Source organism: Mastomys coucha, unplaced genomic scaffold (assembly GCF_008632895.1).
Source record: "Mastomys coucha isolate ucsf_1 unplaced genomic scaffold, UCSF_Mcou_1 pScaffold11, whole genome shotgun sequence".
Classification (NCBI taxonomy): domain Eukaryota; kingdom Metazoa; phylum Chordata; class Mammalia; order Rodentia; family Muridae; genus Mastomys; species Mastomys coucha.
This window is the reverse complement of record NW_022196893.1, coordinates 31,611,609-31,631,546: the sequence shown is the minus strand read 5'-3', so window position 1 is coordinate 31,631,546 and position 19,938 is coordinate 31,611,609. Positions and strand designations below refer to the sequence as shown.

The 19,938-nt window shown below is 45.3% G+C and overlaps 1 protein-coding gene across 2 annotated transcripts in view; it reads right to left on the bottom strand.

Moving 5' to 3' along the window:
• Window positions 1-4,267: 4,267 nt before the first annotated feature.
• Atf1 (activating transcription factor 1) overlaps window positions 4,268-19,938 on the bottom strand; it is a 33,151-nt gene continuing 17,480 nt past the window's right edge. For both annotated transcript variants that reach the window (XM_031355806.1, XM_031355813.1), the window contains exons 3-7: window positions 19,030-19,130; window positions 14,515-14,645; window positions 9,573-9,752; window positions 9,328-9,487; window positions 4,268-5,619 (exon numbers count right to left, since the gene is read on the bottom strand). In XM_031355806.1, the coding sequence (XP_031211666.1) occupies window positions 5,475-5,619; window positions 9,328-9,487; window positions 9,573-9,752; window positions 14,515-14,645; window positions 19,030-19,130 (717 nt within the window). In that variant the 3' untranslated portion in view covers window positions 4,268-5,474. The remainder of the gene's footprint in view (window positions 5,620-9,327; window positions 9,488-9,572; window positions 9,753-14,514; window positions 14,646-19,029; window positions 19,131-19,938) is intronic.

Below are 19,938 nucleotides of genomic sequence, written 5' to 3'. Positions count from 1 at the left end.
AAGATTCCGAGGCAGGAGGCTGGTGAGATGGCTCAGTGGTTAAGAGCACCAACTACTCTTCTAGAGGTCATGAGTTCAAATTCCAGCAACCACATGGTGGCTCACAACCATCATGAATGAGATCTGATGACCCCTCCTAGTGTGTCTGAGGACAGCTACAGTGTACTTACATATAATAATAAATAAATCTTAAAAAAAAAAAATCAGAGGCAGGCAGATCTTTGAGTTTGAGGCCAGCCTGGTCTACAGAGTGAGTGTCATGGAGTTGTTAGTTCAGAGCCCAGGCTATGTGAAGAAACCCGTCTCAAAAACATAACAAAACCAAATGAAACTGGCAGAGCAGGGTTGCTCTGGGGTTAAATGTTCTCACCACCAAGCCTGAGGACCTGGTTCCAGTCTGGAACCCACATGATGGAAGGAGAGACCAGCTTAGGACAGAAGAATGAGAAGGAAAGACTGATGGACGAGTGACTTGCTAAGGCCTTTCTGAGGGGGACACCTGCAAGTGGCAGGTTCACCAGGATCAGAGACTGTAACCTTCCAGCTGGGTAGTTACAGGGTAGCACTGGGGTCACAACGTTCCTGCCTTTGACCTGCTGTTGGCCATGGCTCCGGGAAACAGTGATTTGGTTAAAGCACTGTTCCTGTCTGATGTTAGGTGAGTGACAGATATCCCTTCTGGCAGCCCTGACTGGTCTCTGGGCCCTGGCAGCCATGAATCTAGACAAAGGAGTTACTTCATTCACTTCATAAAGCCAAATGATGGGGATCATCATCACTTAACAAAAATGGAGGAGCTGGACAAAATGGTACAGCCCTGGCTAACATAACTCGTAGAAATTGTTCTCTGATTTCCAAACTCACGCAGGGGCTGCTACTACATATATACATCATGTGTGTGTGTGTGTGTGTGTGTGTGTGTGTGTGTGTGTGTGTGTGTATGGTGCTGTGGGAACTAAGACCCTCCCTGAAGCTCAGGGCTGTCTGTGCCTCCCTCTGGGTGCTGGCCACTGGCACTCAAATCCTGGTGATGATCCCATGACTTGAGATGTAAGTCTTGGCTTTCAAAGCCACAAGCCCTTAATCAGCAGGGTGCAGAACTCTAAGCCGATATTCATTTAGTTCCTGTTGCTGTGGCAGATGCCTGACAAAAAGCAACATAGCGGGAGAAAGGGTTTATTTCCACTTGCAATTCCAGATCACAAGTCTGTCTATCACTGGGGGAACTCAAGGCAGGCCTGCTTGCTGCACCATCTGAGAACCTCCACTCACAGAGTTCAGCAGAAGCCATGGCTCACAGGCCAGCTTGTGCTCTGCTAGATTTTCTTTTATACAGTTCAGGACTACTTCCCTTGAAATGGTTCTGCTCACAGTGGGCTGGATGGAGACAATTCCCCAGACGTGCCCACAGGCCATTCTGATCTAGGCAGTTCTTCAGTCGAAGCTTTCCTCTCATATGACTCTAGGTTGTACCCAGATGCCAGCTGAAGCTCACCATTACTTTCCCATGTGGTTTCTATGGCTGTGGCTGCCACACATGGCTGGTAATGCATCTGTTGTTGTTTGTGGCACAGTTGAGGGATTAGCAGCTTCCTCTTCCAGCAAGAGGGATTCCTCTATGCTGCTAGGGAGATTTGAATAGGCAAGAGCCATTCCCCTTGCTGCTGGCAACCTGAGGCCTAGCATGCTGGTGGTACCCAAAGGCGCCAGCCACAGCCATAGAAACCACATGGGAAAGTTGGGCCAGGCAGATGGAGATGACGTCTTTAGGACACCGCATGAGCTTCAGGATTCTCAGCACTGGTAGGAAAGAAAAAGGTGGGGGTGGGCTGACAGTTTGGCTTGGGGGCAGAGTGCAGAGTGCCTACCTCAAGTCTTGTTTTGTTTGAGACAAGGTCTCTCTACATGGCTGTCCTCGAACTCACTATGTAGACCAGGCTGGCCTCAAACTCAGTGATCCTCCTGCCTCTGCCCTTGAGCACCTTGACCTGCTGAGCCATCTCCTGGTCCATATTATCTTCTACATACTAGTGTTTTGAGTTTGTAGAGTGTGATTTATAAAAGAGGGCTGCCACCTAGTGGACACACTTAAATAGAATCTTTAAAAATCTTACCTACTAGGTTTTTAAACTATTTTCAGACAAGGACTAGAACCTTTCTGCTTTCTTTTTTAAAAGCCTTTCTAGCTCCAAACGATTGGTGAGAAGACAGACACACTTGGAATGACCAAGAACACAAACTTTGGGGTTGACTCAACCTAGAATTCAACATCACTTTTGTTATCTACTGTGGAGCTTCAAGCAGAATATCATTTTCTTTTTGTATCGACATGAATTTGAACTCAGACCTTTATCAAATATGAGGAATCTTTAAAAAAATTTTAAAAAAGATTTTATTTTATGTAAGTACACTGTAGCTGTCTTCAGACACTCCAGAAGAAGGCGTCAGATCTCATCACAGATGGTTGTGAGCCACCATGTGGTTGCTGGGAATTGAACTCAGAACCTCTGGAAGAGCAGCCAGTGCTCTTAACCACTGAGCCATCTCTCCAGTCCCATGAGGGAGCCTCTTGATGGAGGTATAAAAGTGTCTCACTGGAGTTTACTAAAGGTATGTGCCAGGGTGATGGTAGGACTGCTGTATTTTTAAAATAAATTTAGTATTTCTGTGGATGTGTGTGAATGCAGGTGCATGCCACATTGCCTCGGTGGTCAGAGGACAGCTTTTGGGAGTCAGCTTTCTCTTCCAGCTCTGGAGATGGAATTCATGGGGTTAATGTTGTACTGAGTGGTTAAACTCATTTCTGTTTGAGATGCGTGGCCTCAAGTAACATGTGCAAACTTTTTCTTAGATAGGGATTATCTATGTAGCCCTGGCTATCCTAGAATGTGCTCAGCCTGTAGATCAGGCTGGCCTTGAACTCAAGAGATCTACCTTGTTCTGCCTCCTGGGTGCTGAGATTAAATGTGTGAGCCATCTAGCTGGAGAGATGGCTCAGCAGTTAAGAGCACTGGCTACTCTCCTAGAGGACCTAGGTCAACTTCCAGCACTCGCAAGGCAGCTCACAACTCGTCTAACTCCGGTCCCAGGGGAGCTGACATCCTCAGACAGACAGATGCACAGGCAAAGCAGCAATGCACATGAAAAAAAAAAAAGTCAGCCTGGTCTCAAGTCCTTGGTCTCAACTGAGATCCCAGGTGTGCACCTCACGACAGTGGGTTCAAAGTTTCAATCCCAGCCGTTTATGCTTTGGACTCTTCAGCCTCAGAGTGTGCCTTGCTTGTGCTTTAGAGGGAGACTAAGTCTTACAACGCATTACTGGTTTGGATCTGCTCTGCGTTCAGACACCAAGGCCTCCTGACTGACTCGTGGCTCCTTGGCTCTCAGGCCTTACTCATTGGTGCTAACTCTGTGGCACTTTTATAGTATCTTTTCCTGGGAATGTGAACCGCCATCACCGCAACTCACTGCTAATTCTAAGTCAGAATGCATCTCTCTACCATCCATGAGCTAAGGAATACCTATTCTCCACTCTTTGCTTAAAAAGTCATCACAAAATCATTTACTGACCTGGGAAGCTGCTTCACTGTAGAGTGCTGGTCTACCTGACTGTGGAGTGCTAGGCTGGCATGTGCTACCACACTGTGGAGCGCTGGTCTACCTGACTGTGGAGTGCTGGTCTGGCGTGTGCTACCACACTGTGGAGCGCTGGTCTACCTGACTGTGGAGTGCTAGGCTGGCGTGTGCTACCACACTGTGGAGCACTGGTCTACCTCACTGTAGAGCGCTGGTATGGCATGTGCTACCTCACTGTGGAATGCTAGGCTGACATGCACAAAGTCTGAGGTTCGACCTTCAACACTAAACGAATGTAACAGATCTGAGAAGCCTTACATGTGGCTACACGGCTTACAAAGCACAGTGGAGTGTGGACGCGATTCCTTAGGGGATAGACAACCAAGTAAATGAAAGTAAGGAATAGCCTCTGTGGTCCAACTAATAAACTCTCCTTGGGAGATCATGGCAAACTGACTAGGTGACTGACAACTGATGTCCCAGGTCCCCACAGAATAGCATCTTTCCTGAACACACTGATTTACCCTGAACCAGAGTACAAGTGTACCTATTGCAGGCACACCCAGACCCTGGGCTTACAAGCTGCCTACACTTTAAGGCTAAAATTTCTCAGTGAGTATCTTACAGAGTGCTTGCTGGTGGGCTTGGCATTCGTATGTCAAACATTATGTTTTGCATTTGGAAAACTTAATCTTATCAAATGTTCTTTAATTTCAGACAATATGAAAAATACTATGTACCGGATACACACCATTTTTACAGTTTCCAAGTGTACACAGATTAGAATACAGAAGTCAAATGCTGGTGTACTGACCACAGCTGCAACTGTAGATAAAACTTTATATAAAACATATAATTCAATTATCAGCCAATTGAAAACTTTACTCGTCTCATAATATAAAAATGATACTTTGAGATACAAATTCTTTTACTAAACAAACTATATAAACATTTAAAATAATCATTAAAAACTCAACATTAGAATTTATAAAGATTCACTATAAAAATATATCGGCAGTCACTTTTATAATGGTACACAACAGTCTCACTGTAAGATTGCCTCAGTAACTATTTTAGAACCTGAAAAACCTTACAGTAAGATGATTATAAAATCCCTCAGGAAAGCTTTGGTGTGCATCTTCAGGTTATTTAAAACATTTTAAGGGCTTTTGTAAACACTTCATTCTGCTAAAGCACAAAAGAATAATGATCTTCAACTGCATACAGGGTTAGAGAATCAAAACAAACAAACCAAATCTATTATGTACTCAGGAAAAATTGCCCTTATCAGAGGAAGCAAAAACCATACTATTAAACTGTCAAACTTTGCAGACAGTTCTCTTTCCATTCTGGTAAAAGAAGTCACCACCACCATAGGATGATGCACCTCCATGCTGTAAGGAGATCTCCAAACCAATGAGTCCAACAAAACTAACAGCTAAAAACTCATTTAACATACCTGACAATACGACACAATCAGACCACATAATTTACAAACTTAATAACGCTTATGCTTTCTTTTACATTTGTAATTTAAATTTATTGGCAGAAATAACACACACACACACACACACACACACACACACACACACACACGCAAAGGCAAGTTTTAAGGAACAGAGAGAAATAGACTTAGCAGGAATTGACTGCTTCACTGAAGTCACCTGCCATTTTTGTTGCTATTATTTCAACTTGAACTGCTGAAAGTCCATTCCCGAGTTTCCAATTGAGCCAGCAGCTTCCTGAAGGTCATCTCCATTCACCCTCCATCATGTCTGTTTGTGAAAACCTAATACAAACTAGCTTCTTTGACTTTTGAATTTATAGAACTCCACTAAAAAGAAATCCACCTAATTTTTAAGCTTAAAAGTCCTCAAAAATACTTTCTCTTTAAAGAATCAAACACTTTTATGAGAATAAAGGTCCTTCAAAGTCTTTAGCTCTTCTATTAGAGTTTTATTTTGATTTTCCAGAACGGCAACGCGGTTCTCCAGGCACTTCACATACTCCTTCTTCTTTCGGCGGCACTCTCGGGCAGCTTCTCTAAACACAAGACAGAACACATCAGGGAAAATGCCACACCCTTCAAGTGGAAAATGAGGAATGACCCCCCCCCCCCATTTTTCCCCATTATTCCTGACTCTGTTTAGTGGACACCATCTTATTGTATAGTTCAAGTTGGCCTAAAATCTGCAATCCTCCTGCCTCACCCTCTCTTTCCAAATGCTAGGATTATAAACGCATGCTACTACCTCCAACCCCCATTTGAAAAATTTAAGCTATCACCTAAAGGATTAGAGGAGAGTAATGCCTCAGGGGTTAAGAGCACCTGCTGCTCTTGCAAAGGACCCAAGTTCAGATCCCAGCTCCCATGTTAGGTGTAACTACAATTTTGGGGGTACCAGACATTTCTGGCTTTCATGGGTACCTGCACACACCCACACAATTTCCTTTAGAGAAGGCTGGCCTAGATATCCAGGATTCTATGTGTGAGCCACCATTCCTGGTTAACGCATAGATCTGGAACGTGGAGATCTATTGGCTCTGGAAACACATACTTGTATAGCCCTCCTGAGACCCACTTCTAGCACCCTGAGCGGCCTCACTGCTATGCTGGCCAGCTCTCTGCCAGACAGCCACTGCTGTGGTCATCCAGTAAGCTTCCAATTAGTACTTTTTCTAGACAAGTTCTTGCTCTACAGGCTAGGTTAGCCCTAAATTCTGAAGACCTCCAGCCTCATCTAGTTCACCACAGCCTTTGTCCTGTTTTAGCGCCAGACCCTCATTAAGCCAGGCTGGTCATGAACATACAATCTTCCTGTCACAGCCTTCCAAGTGTGAGCAGCTGATTGGCGGCTGGCTCACCACAACCTTTTGGTTGTTTGTTGCTGTGTACCAGCCCACGGAGGCCTGGAGATGGTGTTTCTTCTTCCCTGGAACTGGACCTAGAGATGTCAGCCACCACTGTGTACTGGGATCAAACTCAGTCCTTTGAAAGAGCAGTCAGTGGTCTTAACCACTGAGCCACCTCTCCAGCCTCCACTACCCCCAACTTACAAGTGGCTTCTGGTAAACATGTATACATGCCTCTTTCATATGTATTCTCTGTAGGGCTACTGGACATGCTCAATTAAAACCAGCTGGCCCAGAGTATTTCAGAACTGCACGAAAGCACAGAGCTTCACAATCCTTAATCCTCGATAATTTAGTCTAATGGCTCAGGTTAGACTTTCCATATGCACGCACACAATCTGGCTAATTTCTTGTTTACTGACCACCTCTAGTTTCTTTCCCTTTAGTACTCCAGTGCAGAAGTAACCTAGACACAGCCCATCTGCCTCTGTATCTAGCACAGCTCTCTTTACATGAACTGCAAGCACTCCTTGTGGTGACCAGATTCTGCCCACAACAGCATGCTGTACAGAGGAAGTGGGAGGGGCATCTAACATGAGAGGAGACTGCTACCCTGTCACATGCAGTGAGCAACTCCACACAGCAGCTCTGACCCTGCTTAGGAAGCCTCACTGCTGGGGACATCCACGACATGCAGGTTTGTCTCGGGAACTGCAGCCTGGGGAACTGCAGCCTGGGGAACTGCAGCCTGGGCACTGCAGCCTGGGGAACTGCAGCCTGGGGCACTGCAGCCTGGGGCACTGCAGCCTGGGGAACTGCAGCCTGGGGCACTGCAGACTGGGGCACTGCAGCCTGGGGAACTGCAGCCTGGGCCTACCTGGGCCCTTGCCTGTGCTCAAGGACGTCGTCTTTTTATAATTTCTTAAGACCTCTCTGTTCATTATACACAGCAATCCCTTACCTATTTTTATTTAGTAATCCACTAATTTGACATCTGATATTTCTATGGCTTATATATTAACTTTCAAATTTCTACAAAGTGATTTCCAGGATAGCCTGAACTGAAACCATCTCACAAGGTAACAAAACCAAAACAAAACCCCAAACATTAATTTCACTGAATATTATCTTGTTTAAGAAATCTTTCCCGGGACTGGAGAGATGGCTCAGTGGTTAAGAGCACTGACTGCTCTTCCAGAGGTTCTGAGTTCAATTCCCAGCAACCACATGGTGGCTCACAACCATCTGTAATGAGATCTGATGTCCTCTTCTGCTGTGACTGAAGACAGCTAGAGTGTATTCATCATTTATATCAAATAAACAGATAAAATATTTAAAAAGGAAATCTTTCCCTATACGCAAGGTTATAAAATTATGCATTTTTACGTTAAAGTTTTAATTTCATCTCATACATAAAATGTGTGTTTGACAGAGTTCTGCTATATCGGACGTGTTTGACAGAGTCCAGCTGGACAGCAACTCACTATGTCAACCAACCTGGCGTCAAACACTGCAGGCGTGCACCAGCACACTGGTTTAAAGATTTTCTTTTTTCTTATTCTTCTGAGTGGGATTAGTTACAGTTTTGTCATGTAACTAAGGCTAGCCTCCAATAGCAATTTATGCTTCCACCTCCGAAGCTTGGGATCACAGGCATAGACAGCTATGACAGGCCAGCCAGTGATCTGAACTGAATGAAAGGGCGTCTACAGTCACCACACAAGTCAGAAGACGAAGAGGTCTTACTGACGACAGGCAAGTTTTTGTGGTCTGACCAGATCAAAACAGCCACCAGGTTCCTTTACTCCAAGGTCTACTCTAGAGTAAAGCTCTGACTCTCTTCAATTGGAAGGGTGAGAGATGAAGTATGCAGAGATAGGTTCATGAAGGAAGCCATTTCTATGTATAAAGTGTAACAGCAGGGCAGGAGAGATGGCTAGTTAATTACAAACACATTCTGCTCCTGCCCTCCTGGCACCACCCTCTGGCCTGAGAGCACAGAAAACCAAGCTGAAGATGAAGAGTTGGCTCAGCAGTTAAGCACATGTGTTGCTCTTCCCGCTGATTCCCAGCACCCACATGGCAGCATAGATGTCTGCGACTCCAGCCCAAAAGGATCCAATGCCCTCTTCTGATCTCCATGGGCTCCAGACATGTATGTAGTGCACAAACATACATGCGGGCAAAATACTAACATATACATAAAACAATAAAATAAATGAAAAACCTGCAAAAAAACAAAAGACTGGCTGCTCTTGCAGAGGCCAGGTTCAATTCCCAGCACCTACTCGGTGGCCCCCAGTCTATAGTTTCCGTTCCAGGGGATCTGACACCCTCTTCTGGTCTCTTTGGGTACTAGGCACACATGATGTACAGGCATGCATTCACAAAAAACAAGCATGCACATAGTTTTTTTTTTTAAAGAAGGACCAGAATTCAGCTCCCAGCACTAAGGCCATATGCATGCATTGTCCAGGGAGGCCACATTAAATGTAAGATTCCCTACAAATGCAATTACAGGCAGTTGTCAGCTGCCATGTGGGTGCTGGGAACTGAACCTGGGTCCTCTGCAAGAACTGCTGTGCTCTTAATCACTGAGCTGTCTCCTCTGTGCAGTCACTCAGCAATGTTATTATATCAAAGGATGTAGTAAAACTGAAGAACTCTACATCATAAGCCATTTAGTGCAGAGACTGAACAGTAACGTCACTGACCCACCGGGATCACCAATACCCACGTGCCCACTAGGATTAACAATACTTATATATCCACTGGACATAACCCACCACACAGTAAACCAAAGCTGATGCAAACTTCCTATTATCTAACGAGGTGACACGTGACTGTTTTGAGATGTGGAGAAACCTTACCTACTCTGGAATATGTTCTACTACGTACCTGTTTTTCATCAGACGTATCTCTCTCTTTAGTTGGGGGTCATCTGTCTTTGTTGTCTGAGGTGTAAGAGTCACAGGAGAAGTCATGACGACAGTCTGTGGCAGTGATGTGGCAGACGGCGTGGTGCGGATCTGGTAGGTCTGCATATCTCCTGATGCAGCTGCAGAGCGGAAGGTGAAGTTAATCAGCAAGGGCCCTAGAAAGGCCTTGGCCCTCCCACGTGTAGATAATAACGGAGCACTTACTCTGGACAACCACCTGGCTGCTCGGGACGAGGATCTGCTGTCCATCAGAGGTCTGTGCATACTGCAGGATCGCCCCTTGCTGAGTGCTGCTTGAATTTGTCATGGCTAATGTCTGCAGTGCCTGCACTCCATCCGTGCCTGGACTGGCCAACTGTAAGGCTCCGTTTGGGGCAATGGCAACTTTAACCAAAGAAAGTGATTATAAGGCTATGTAATACACTAATTCAAAGAAGGGCATAAAACAAACAAACAAAAAAACATTTAAAAAATAGGTTTGAATGCAGGTTAAATCACTGACCACTCTGGGTAAACTAGAAAAACAAACAAAAAGTGGAATAAAATCTTTACAAAACTTTATAGTTTAGCCGGGCAGTGGTGGCTTTAATCCCAGCCCTTGGGAGGCACAGGCAGGTGATCTCTTGAGTTTGAGGCCGCCCTGGCCTACAGAGTTGCAGGACAACTAGGACTACACAGAGAAACCATTTTGAGAAATATCAAAACCAAACAAAAAGATAAACAATGTAAAGTATTCATTTACCACCTAATAAAAATAAAGTCATCAGAAAGCTGCTCATGGACCACAACACAGTACCAGATATCAGACACTTAAACCCATGTTTATGCTCTCTTAAAAGATGTGCCTGAGAGGTATGACAGCACACCCTACAAAATCTCCGTCAGAAGTCAATGCCTTGGGGCTAGGGAGGTGGCTCAGCAGTTAAGAGCACTGTCTGCTCTTCCAGAGGTCCTGAGTTCAATTCCCAGTAACCACATGCTGGTTTATAACAATCTCTATTGGGATCTGACGCTCTCTTCTGGTGTGCATGAAAACAGCTATAGTGTACTCATATACATTAAATACATAAATAAATAAATCTTTAAAATAAAAAAAAAAAAGAAGTTAACGCCCCACGTCTGTGCCTTTCTACATCAACACTGTATTTCCTTTCATATTCTGGTTACCAGGAAGACAAAATAAAACTGTCTATGCACCTGAGGGGTTACCACTGAGAATGACTTTTCAACTGCTCAACTCTACCCCATGTATAGACTTACAAGTATCTTAATACCCTGGAGAGAGACTATCTTGTGTAGATGCATCACCTTTCAATTAAAAGAAAAACTGGCCTATAGGAAAGGGTAGAAGGTGAGATATCCATGAGGCAGAAAGAATTCTGGGATAGAGCCACATGTGGGAGATTTGCTTGGGAAAATATGACGAGACAGACACATGGTACACGAGTCCAGGTAACCAGCCATGAGGCAGAATGTAGATCTGAGTAAATGGGTTATAGTACATTATGGCCTAGCTGGAGAAGAGCCTAGCTATATGGCCAAGGTATTTGTAAATATATTTTAAGTCTGACTCTCTATTTCTGGGAGCATGGGCATGAGAAGAAGAACTTGGACCAAACTTTTACAGTACCTGACTTCAGAACTCCCAATATTTTAGCAGGTTTCTTTTGAAATTATATATGTGATACCCGTATCATTTTCCCTCTCAAAAATAAATAAGCAGAAAGTCTCATCCCTGTCCTAACTCACTTACTGCAGGGTGGAGGTGACTACTGTTTGTACCTTTAAGGTCCCACTGTCTCTGGTGCAGTCCCTGCTAGGCTTCTCACAGGACTGATAGTAACAGACAGACAAGCCGGGCAGCGGTGGCACACACCTTTAATCCCAGCACTTGGGAGGCAGAGGCAGGCGGATCTCTGGGTTTGAGACCACCCTGGTCTACAGAGTGAGTTCCAGGACAGCCAAGGCTACACAGAGAACAAAACAAAAAACCAGACAGCCAGTGTGTGTATGGAACTGATAGCAGTAGACACCAGTGTGTGTATGGAATATGCACAGCTGCAGATGAGCGTCTGGACATTGGATATAAGCAGCAATGCACTTGCCTCCTTTTGCAACCTGCCTCTTGCAGGTGGCCACTGATCTAGTCCTCGCTCCATACAGCAGCCACGGCTTCCCTCATGCAGCTCCTGCACTAAGCTAAAGTCCTCACCAGAACCATGTCACCCCTCAGAAGCGGCCCCAGCTTGATGGCCATGGTCCTCCGGGCTCTGCTGTCTAAACACTAGCCTGTGTGGCACTCCTCTCCACGTACTGCTTGAAATAGCTGCCTAAGTGTCTAAGTAGGTTTTTCCTTCCCTGCTGCTGTTCAACAGCTGTGTGTTGGGAAGTGAAGCCCATGCATGAGGAGGAAGCACACTCAGCTTTAGGTAAGCCAGCACCAACCTCCAGTCACCTCTGCAACCACTGCTCCCTGAATCTTGTATGTTCAGAGAACTCCAGACAGGTAATGAGATCTAATGCACGGGGAGTTGTCCCATGCTGGAGAAATGGCTTGCTGGGTGCCTGCTGCACAGTCAGGAGGAACAGTGTCTAAGAGCCCAGCACTGAGGTAATGAGCCAGGCGTCTTATGCATACCTGTAGCTCTAATTCTGAGGTGCTATGGAGACAGGATTGCTGGGCTTGCGGCCTGGGTCAGGCCTAGGGAGAGAGCCTGGAGTGGAGAAGAGTTGGGACGCAAAGAGGAGTACACCTGACTCCCTCTTCTGGCATCTATGTGTGCACGTACTCACATACACATGTACACACAGAAAGGCAAAGAGTTGTCCCGCTTAAAGAGAGGACTAAGGATGTTAGCCATATGACTGTCTGCATGAGGAAAAGCCAGACCAAGTATAACAACTTTAAAGATCCTGAAAATTAAAACACGCTTTGTGGGCTGGAAGTATAGCAAGAAAGCCCGTGTGGCCAGACAGGAAGGCTGGGACAAAAAGCCTTCACTATTACCCTCGGTGTAACAGAAAGCCACAGCAGGGACTGGAGCAAGAGTCTATTCGACACTTTCATTCTTAGGTTCTAGTTTGGTTTGAGACAGGACCTCATTCCAGGCTGACCCTAGACCTGCTCCTAACCAATGCTCATCCTGAACTGCCTAATCTCCCCTGCTTCTGTCACCATCACCACTTAATTAATCAGTAACTTTAGCTACAGCAGAGAAAAGAAATGAAAGTACTAACAGAAGCTAGCTTTCAGGATGGACTCAAGGTCACTCAGGAAGCTGTGTGGCTCAGTGGTTAGAGGGCTGAAAGGTGGTCAGGTGGGGCAGCCATTTCTTGGAAGGTGCCAGTCAGACTTCCTTGAGTTTTCCCCACTTTTTTCTCACTTTTTCCTCACCAACATGCTCAACCTTGTGTATGGAACTCAGCCGAGCTACACACCAACCACCAAGCAGACTGTGATGAGTATGTTACACGGCACTTCTATCCACACTCCCAAAGTGAACCTTGCTGTAAGTATTTTAGAAGAACAGCAAGGAGAACTGGGGAAGTTGACAGGCAGCGCCCTGGCCGAGCAGGAAACTACAAGCTGAAGCTCCTTCCACCAACATAAACTGAAGGGCAGCAACAGTGTAAAAAATGAAAATATAGGGAAATATGCGTAATGGAAAAACATTTAAGCATTAACTAATATCATAAAAGATTGTAAAGATACGTATGCTACTAAAATTTGTTCACCTTTAGTGTTTGAAAAATTTAAAAGCTGATCTAGGTGGCGGTGGCAAATGTGTGCCTTTAATCCCTGCACTAGGAAGGCAGAAGCAGGGAGACCCCTGAGTTCCTAAGTTCAGCACCAGCTTGGTCTACAGAGCAAGTCAGCCAGGGTTATACAGAGAAACCCCGTCTAGAAAATGAAAGAACAGGGAAGATTTAAAAACTGTTAGAAGCAACTGGGTGAGGCAGCACACACCTTTAAATTAATCTCAAGAGGGAGAGGCAGACAGGTCTGAGTTCCAGGCCAGCCAGGGCAACAGTGAGAGACACTACCTCAAAAACAATGGTATTAAGAGTTAATTATAAGGTTAATTAATTGTACCTGTGAATTTCATTAAATGTTATTTTAGTAAGGATTGCATATCCTAAATGATTAGGCAAAAAATAGAGATATTAGCACAAGTACAAATCTAGACTACTACTGTCTGTCTGTTTGTGGTAGACACATGCTTTCTGTTACTATCCCAAGGCCACACTGGACCTGTTCTATCACCACTAGTCCCCAGATGGGATTCACACCAATAGCCAGGAATGTGGTTCCCCGTACTAAGACCAGCATTGCTCATGGTGCATGCTACCGTCATATCCAAGGTCTTCGTTCTTCATCTTCCTTAACCTCAAACTGAAAATTCAATTATGTTTAATTCTTTAAAAAAAAAAAAATTATGCATATGAGTGCCTATTTGCATGCATGCCTATGTGACAGAAGAGGACATCAGATCTCATTTCAGATGTTGTGAGCCACCATGTGATTGCTGGAAACTGAACTCAGGACCTCTGGAAGGGCAGTCAGTGCTCTTAACCGCTGAGTCATCTCTCCAGCTTGTGTTTAATTCTTATTAGAGAAGGAACCAAAATACTAATCTACACCAGTACCAAGTCATAGACAAGCGTGTGTGTACAAGGTCATAGACATACGTGTGCATACAAGAGACTTTTGGGAAACTACTATCTCTAGATCCAGATAGACATTTTGGCTCCATTACTTACAAGCAATGTGACATTAGGGACAGTATCTAACTTTGGGGGCTTGGGAGGAGACCACAGTGTTCTGAGGCAGTCTCATTACATAGTGGCTTAGCTGGGACTCAATATGTAGTACGGGTGGCCTTCAACTTATGGGCTTGATGCCTCCATATCCCGGTGCTAGGATACCAGGCACGTGCTACCTCACCCAGAGGAAGGGCTTTCACCCACTTTACCTAACACCCAGCTCACAAGTTGTTGTAAGGAAGGAATGAGATAGTGCAGAAAAGCATTTTCCTACACATGCTAATAATCAACACCCTTAAAACGTGGCAGTCTTTCTGTACACATTTCTTCCTATAAAGTTAGTCTTGTGCGTCTATCACGTGGGACCCAATCCTGTACATACTGTACTGTCCGCTGCTCGTCTGATAGATGGGGGTTGGAACAGACATAGACGTGACGGCAGAAATGCTGGGATTCTCTCCGTCTCCTTTTCTGCCCCGTGTATCTTCAGAAGACAGGTCTTTCAAAATTTTCCTGTAATAAATACAACTGTGTTAATGCTGCTAATGACAATGACTTTACAAAAGGAAGCCATTAGGCACTCTCTCCCACACTCCCTCTTTCTGACTGTGTAGCCCCAAACTGTGATGCTCCTACCCGGTCAGCCTCCCAGGGCTAGCATAACAGTAATGAAGCACCACACCTGTTCAGGTTAAAAGTGAAGTGGTGGTGCAGGCCCTTAGTCTCAGTTTGGCAGGCAGAGGCAGGAGGATGGATTACTTAGCCTAAAAATATGAAATGAGCATGGACCACAGAGTAAAGAGCCATGTCAAAGACAGAAAAGAGGTTAATCAAGAGCAGAGCCAGCCCTAAATCAGCTTAGCAAAGTTTCTCACTGCATCTGAATTCTCCCAGAGTGTGGTCTTTAAAGTCAGTGTGCTGCTGAACCAGGTCCCAAAGCCACAAGAAAGCTGAGTCATCACAACGCAGTTCCTAAGAGCCGTTGCTGCTAAGAATGCGTTAAAGTTCAGAAACTCTTTCCAGTGAATCAGCCTCAAGTGATTCCTGAGTCAGGAATTATAGCGTTTAATCTAAGGCTGTCAGATGAGACAGCTCTCAACTCAGCTTAGTTCGCCATGCCGGTAACTCAAGTGCACAAGATAACAAACAAGACACATCTTTACACTCATGGCTGCAGCCAGAAAAACCTTCACAACACGGGAGCAATTGTGCCTCAACTGTTGCTGAAGCAGTCTGCTATTGGCTGACACTGCTAGGGCCAGCCCACCGAGAGAAGTGGGGGTCAGGCAGGGTCCTGGAGAAACAAAGAGAGCCTAACTTACAACTATACTAAACCAGTCTTAGACCAGATCTATTTACAAGGATATGGAATCCTCTTGTCTAAGAAAAGTCCCCTAGAGAAGCCAGGGTTTGTCAAAAAACAAAACAAAACAAAACAAAAACCCAGCTGCCTGTAGAAACTCCAACAGGAGAGAATGCAACCCCCCCCAACACCCCAGATATTGTCTAGGAAAGAGGGCCTGAGAAAAAGATAGCACAGCTGCAGGGATTCCTGGAGAACTGCTCGAGGGAACAAGGTACAGGAAGGAAATCAGAGAGCTTCCCTACTCAGTCAGAAAGAGGACCGGCCCTAAGAGAGCTGTGGTTCTCAGAACGCACATGATTCCATAGAGTAAGCTAGACACTACCAGGTGCTGTGCCCCAAATTACCAGCGATTTTCCAGCAACCCTCTGCCTCAGTTTCCACAGTGTGGATTATGGGCGTTCATTCTTCACCACACCAGTCTTCACCTACTGTTTCACTGGACTTAAAAATGTCAGGCTAGCTTCCAGCTGCTGCTTTCAGCTTTTCCTTCCAGCCCATCTCCATTCGTTTGTCTGCAGAACCATAGAGCCAGTCTCTCCAGGGCCCTCCGTGGGCACAATAGGCTAGCCTCGGATCAACCCTCACTGTAGACACTTCTTATCACATGAGGTGGGGATTCATCCTCAGACCCACGGAAGAGGAGGCGGCGGTAGTGGATAACTCCACAGAAACTCTTTATACACAACAGGACTAATGCTCACACGAACAGTCTGTTGACAGTGTGTGCTAGACCAGCACAATCCAAACCTGCAAAAACCTCAACGCAGAAGGGGAAGTGGACAGACTCCCAACCACGACACTCTGCAGCAATGCTGGGAAAGGGAACCGGCTTTCTCCAGTGGCCACTGTGAATCATCTGCTCATCAAGTTGGACAACCCACAGCTAACTCCATAGTTTTTCATTAGCCCTGGCTATCTTCAAACTCAGAGATCCACCTGCCTCGGTCTCCTAAGTACAGGGATTAAAGGTATGCACACAACCCCATTCTTCAATTCCATCTAAAGTGTTGTAAAGGACCGACCTACCTTTCTAGGTCTGTTCATTTTCAAAGCCCTCCCTCCCAGTCTTCTGATCTAGTGGTAGGGTCTCTGTGTCTCTCCTGATTTAAACTAGACAGAGTCCCTGTTAATTTCATGATCTGGGTCCTTTAGGATGCTTATACTACATGTTATAGGTTATAACATGTTTGCTAATAGGTTATTTCTTTTAGCTTTTATAGTTTTCAGTTGAATTCTTTAGGGATCCCCCCCCCACACACAATTGTTGATTTGTTTGGGGAGACATCTTCTGAAGCACCGTGTGTTAATTACATCAAGTTCCATCCATTACATCCACTGTAAACTTGTGCTTTGGTGAGACAGTGGGGCCCGGGAGCAGGGAATGAAATAACTGGGAGAGGCCCGTATGCAGGGCGCTGGGATACAGCCCCTTTGCTGTGTGTGCACTATGAGGTTCTCATCCTACCCCATATTCCTGATGACCAGACCTTACACAGGCACAAAACCAATGGAGCCAAACATGGGCTCAAAACCAGTAAAACGGAACCAACTCAATCTTTCCTATTTGAAAGCTGGTCATCTCAGGTTGGCATGGTGGCTCAGATCTACAGTCTCTGCACTGATGACAGCTAGGAGAGGGCAACTGCAATGAGGCTGTCCCCAGCCTGGGCTATGAGAGAGATGACCCAGTGGTTAAGACCAGGTTTGCAGAGGACCTGCATTCGTTTTTTCAGTACCCTTGTTGGGCAACTCATAACCACCAATCCAAGGGCATGTGATGCCCTATTCCAGCCTCGGTGGGCACTGTACTCATGCACGCACCCTAACACATACACACAATTAAAAATATAAAAGCAAATCCTTTTAAAATTACACAAAGTTAACACATCTGAGTGCAAGTTCCAAGTACCTAGTTCCTGATCACCTTTTATTGATAGACTTCTAGAGCTGGTGTTTTTGCTACTTTGTGTTGTGGATGGCCTTGGTACTGTTGCATTTTTATGTTAATTCCACTTTCTCAGGAGGGGCGTCTGGACGAGGAAAGAGTCACTCAGGTGACTCCTTATGAACAATCCCCTGATGAATAAATCAATCACTGAGCGAGTACGCAGGACTTCTGGGTAGGACGGAGGATGAAAGGAAGGAGGAGAGAGTTAAGGGCTTTTTGGATGGGATAGCTTAAGACAAGATGTAGCTAAAATAACTGCTCAGCGTCTCCCCGTTTCACGGGAGGATTTAGATTTTATATAGCTCACAAGATTAGGATTCTAGTTGTGCCCAGAGATTGAGTTACCTTTGTTTCTGAACTAAGTCTGTGTGGCGTTTTCCTTCACAAGGCGGTTAGACTGGGTTCAAGAGAGGAAGGTGTGTGTGTTTCATCTTCACACATGGACTAAACTAAACAAACTGCAACAGGAATGACAATGACCAACAACCAACAAGCCTCCACCTCTGGGGCCCTAGCATTTATATACCCTCTGAAAAGTTCCCAGAATTCCAAATGTCACACAACTGAAGAAACTATCTGCAGCCAGTAAATCACAGGCAGCGGCTGGGGGCAATCTGCAGGAGCGGATCCCTCACACCTGGGATTCAAACAAAAGCACAAAGAAACCAAAATTCTCACCAGACTTCCTCTCCCTCCTTCCTTCGCTTACCTTGCAGTGTGCAGTTCAGGTGAGACAGCTCTTGTGCATCAGCACTCTGCCTGCCCAGACTCTCAAGATTAAGTCGGTGCTGCCTTGATTCACGCCTAGCAGTTCTTTCCTAGCTTTTCTACAGAACCCTCTGACACTATCCAAACCTCAGCACACTGTTCGCACTCGTCATCATTCTGAGCCTTCTTACCACTCGGCTCCAGGATTGGTCGATTCTACCATGGACCAGTCACAAGTTCACTCACACCAAATACCCTTACTCCTGTCCATATGAAACCACAGACAATTCCTAAGGCTTTTTATCAATCAATTGTACTACTTACAGATCCCCATTCACCGAGCAAGTAATTGGCAACTTGGCATTTACCTTATAAGGGATGGCTACCCTACCAGGACATGGCATCAGAGAACACAACATATGGCCACGCCTTTGAATTAAATGCAGTGCTATGGGCACAAAGATAGCTGAATGGTCACTGCTGCAGCAGACAACTCAGGTTCTCAGCATTCACACACAGCTCATAACCAACTGGAACTCCAGTTGCAGGGGACCTAAGACCTTCTTCTAGCCCCTGGAATACACATGACACACATAAATTCATGCAGGCAAACACATGTACACAATGACCAGAGGCTTCTAGTTAGTGCATACAGAAGGACACATGGGCCTAGGCAACGGCTCAGACTTGCTCTGTGAGTTCTAGGACAACGGGTTTCACAGAAAGACCCTGTGCCAACAACATTAAAACTAAAGTCTAAACCCTTCAGCTTACCCTGGTTGCTCTAACCTCTGAGGTCTGCCTCCTCACCTAACTACCCATGCCCGCTTACATTCTCTCAGAACTCCATGAGCACACTGATAACCAGTACTGACCTGTACGATGGGCGCCGGGCCAGGATCCCGTGAGCCTTCTGGGAGGAGCCTATGCTGTCAGATGAGTCCTGAGACTCCTCACTTTCTGATAACGATGACACCTAAAAAGCAGAACTCATTTTAATACACTTTTGAATCCAGTTTTCACTTTTTTTTTTTTTTTTTTGCTTTTTTCAAGTCAGGGTTTCTCTGTATAGCCCTGGCTGTCCTGGAACTCACTCTGTAGACCAGGCTGGCCCCAAACTCAGAAATCTGCCTGCCTCTGCCTCCCAAGTGCTGGGATTAAAGGCGTGCACCACCACCATCTGGCCAATTTTCACTTTTAAAGGAATGATCTGTCTTCTGTCACCTGTTCCCCCCCTCTCTTTTTTTAAAAAGATTTATTATTATGCATGAGTACACTGTAGCTGTCTTCAGACACACCAGAAGAGGGCGTCAGATCTTATTACAGACGGTTGTGAGCCACCATGTGGTTGCTGGGATTTGAACTCAGAACAGTCAGTGCTCTTAACCACTGAGCCATCTCTCCAGCTTCAATCACCTGTTCTCTTGTATGTTACTTATGAGGTTCAAAACAAAGAGGAAAGAGGAGCAGGTAAAGAGATATTTAAAAACAAACACCTTTCATCTGAGCACTGTGGACACAGAGGCAGACCTGAGTTGGAAGCCAGCCTGGTTTACACAGTGAATTCCAGGGTAGAGAAACCCTATCTCAAGAAACCAAAAAGTATATACAATACAGCAGACCCGAGCAGACAATAAAGCTCATATCTCAAATAAAATGGCATGATTTAGAGGCTTAGAGGAAAGATGGCTTAGCAGTTAAGAGCACTAGCTACTCTTGTAGAGGTTCAGAGTTCAATTCTCAACAACTAAATGTATGTAATGGGTCACAACCATCTGTATGTA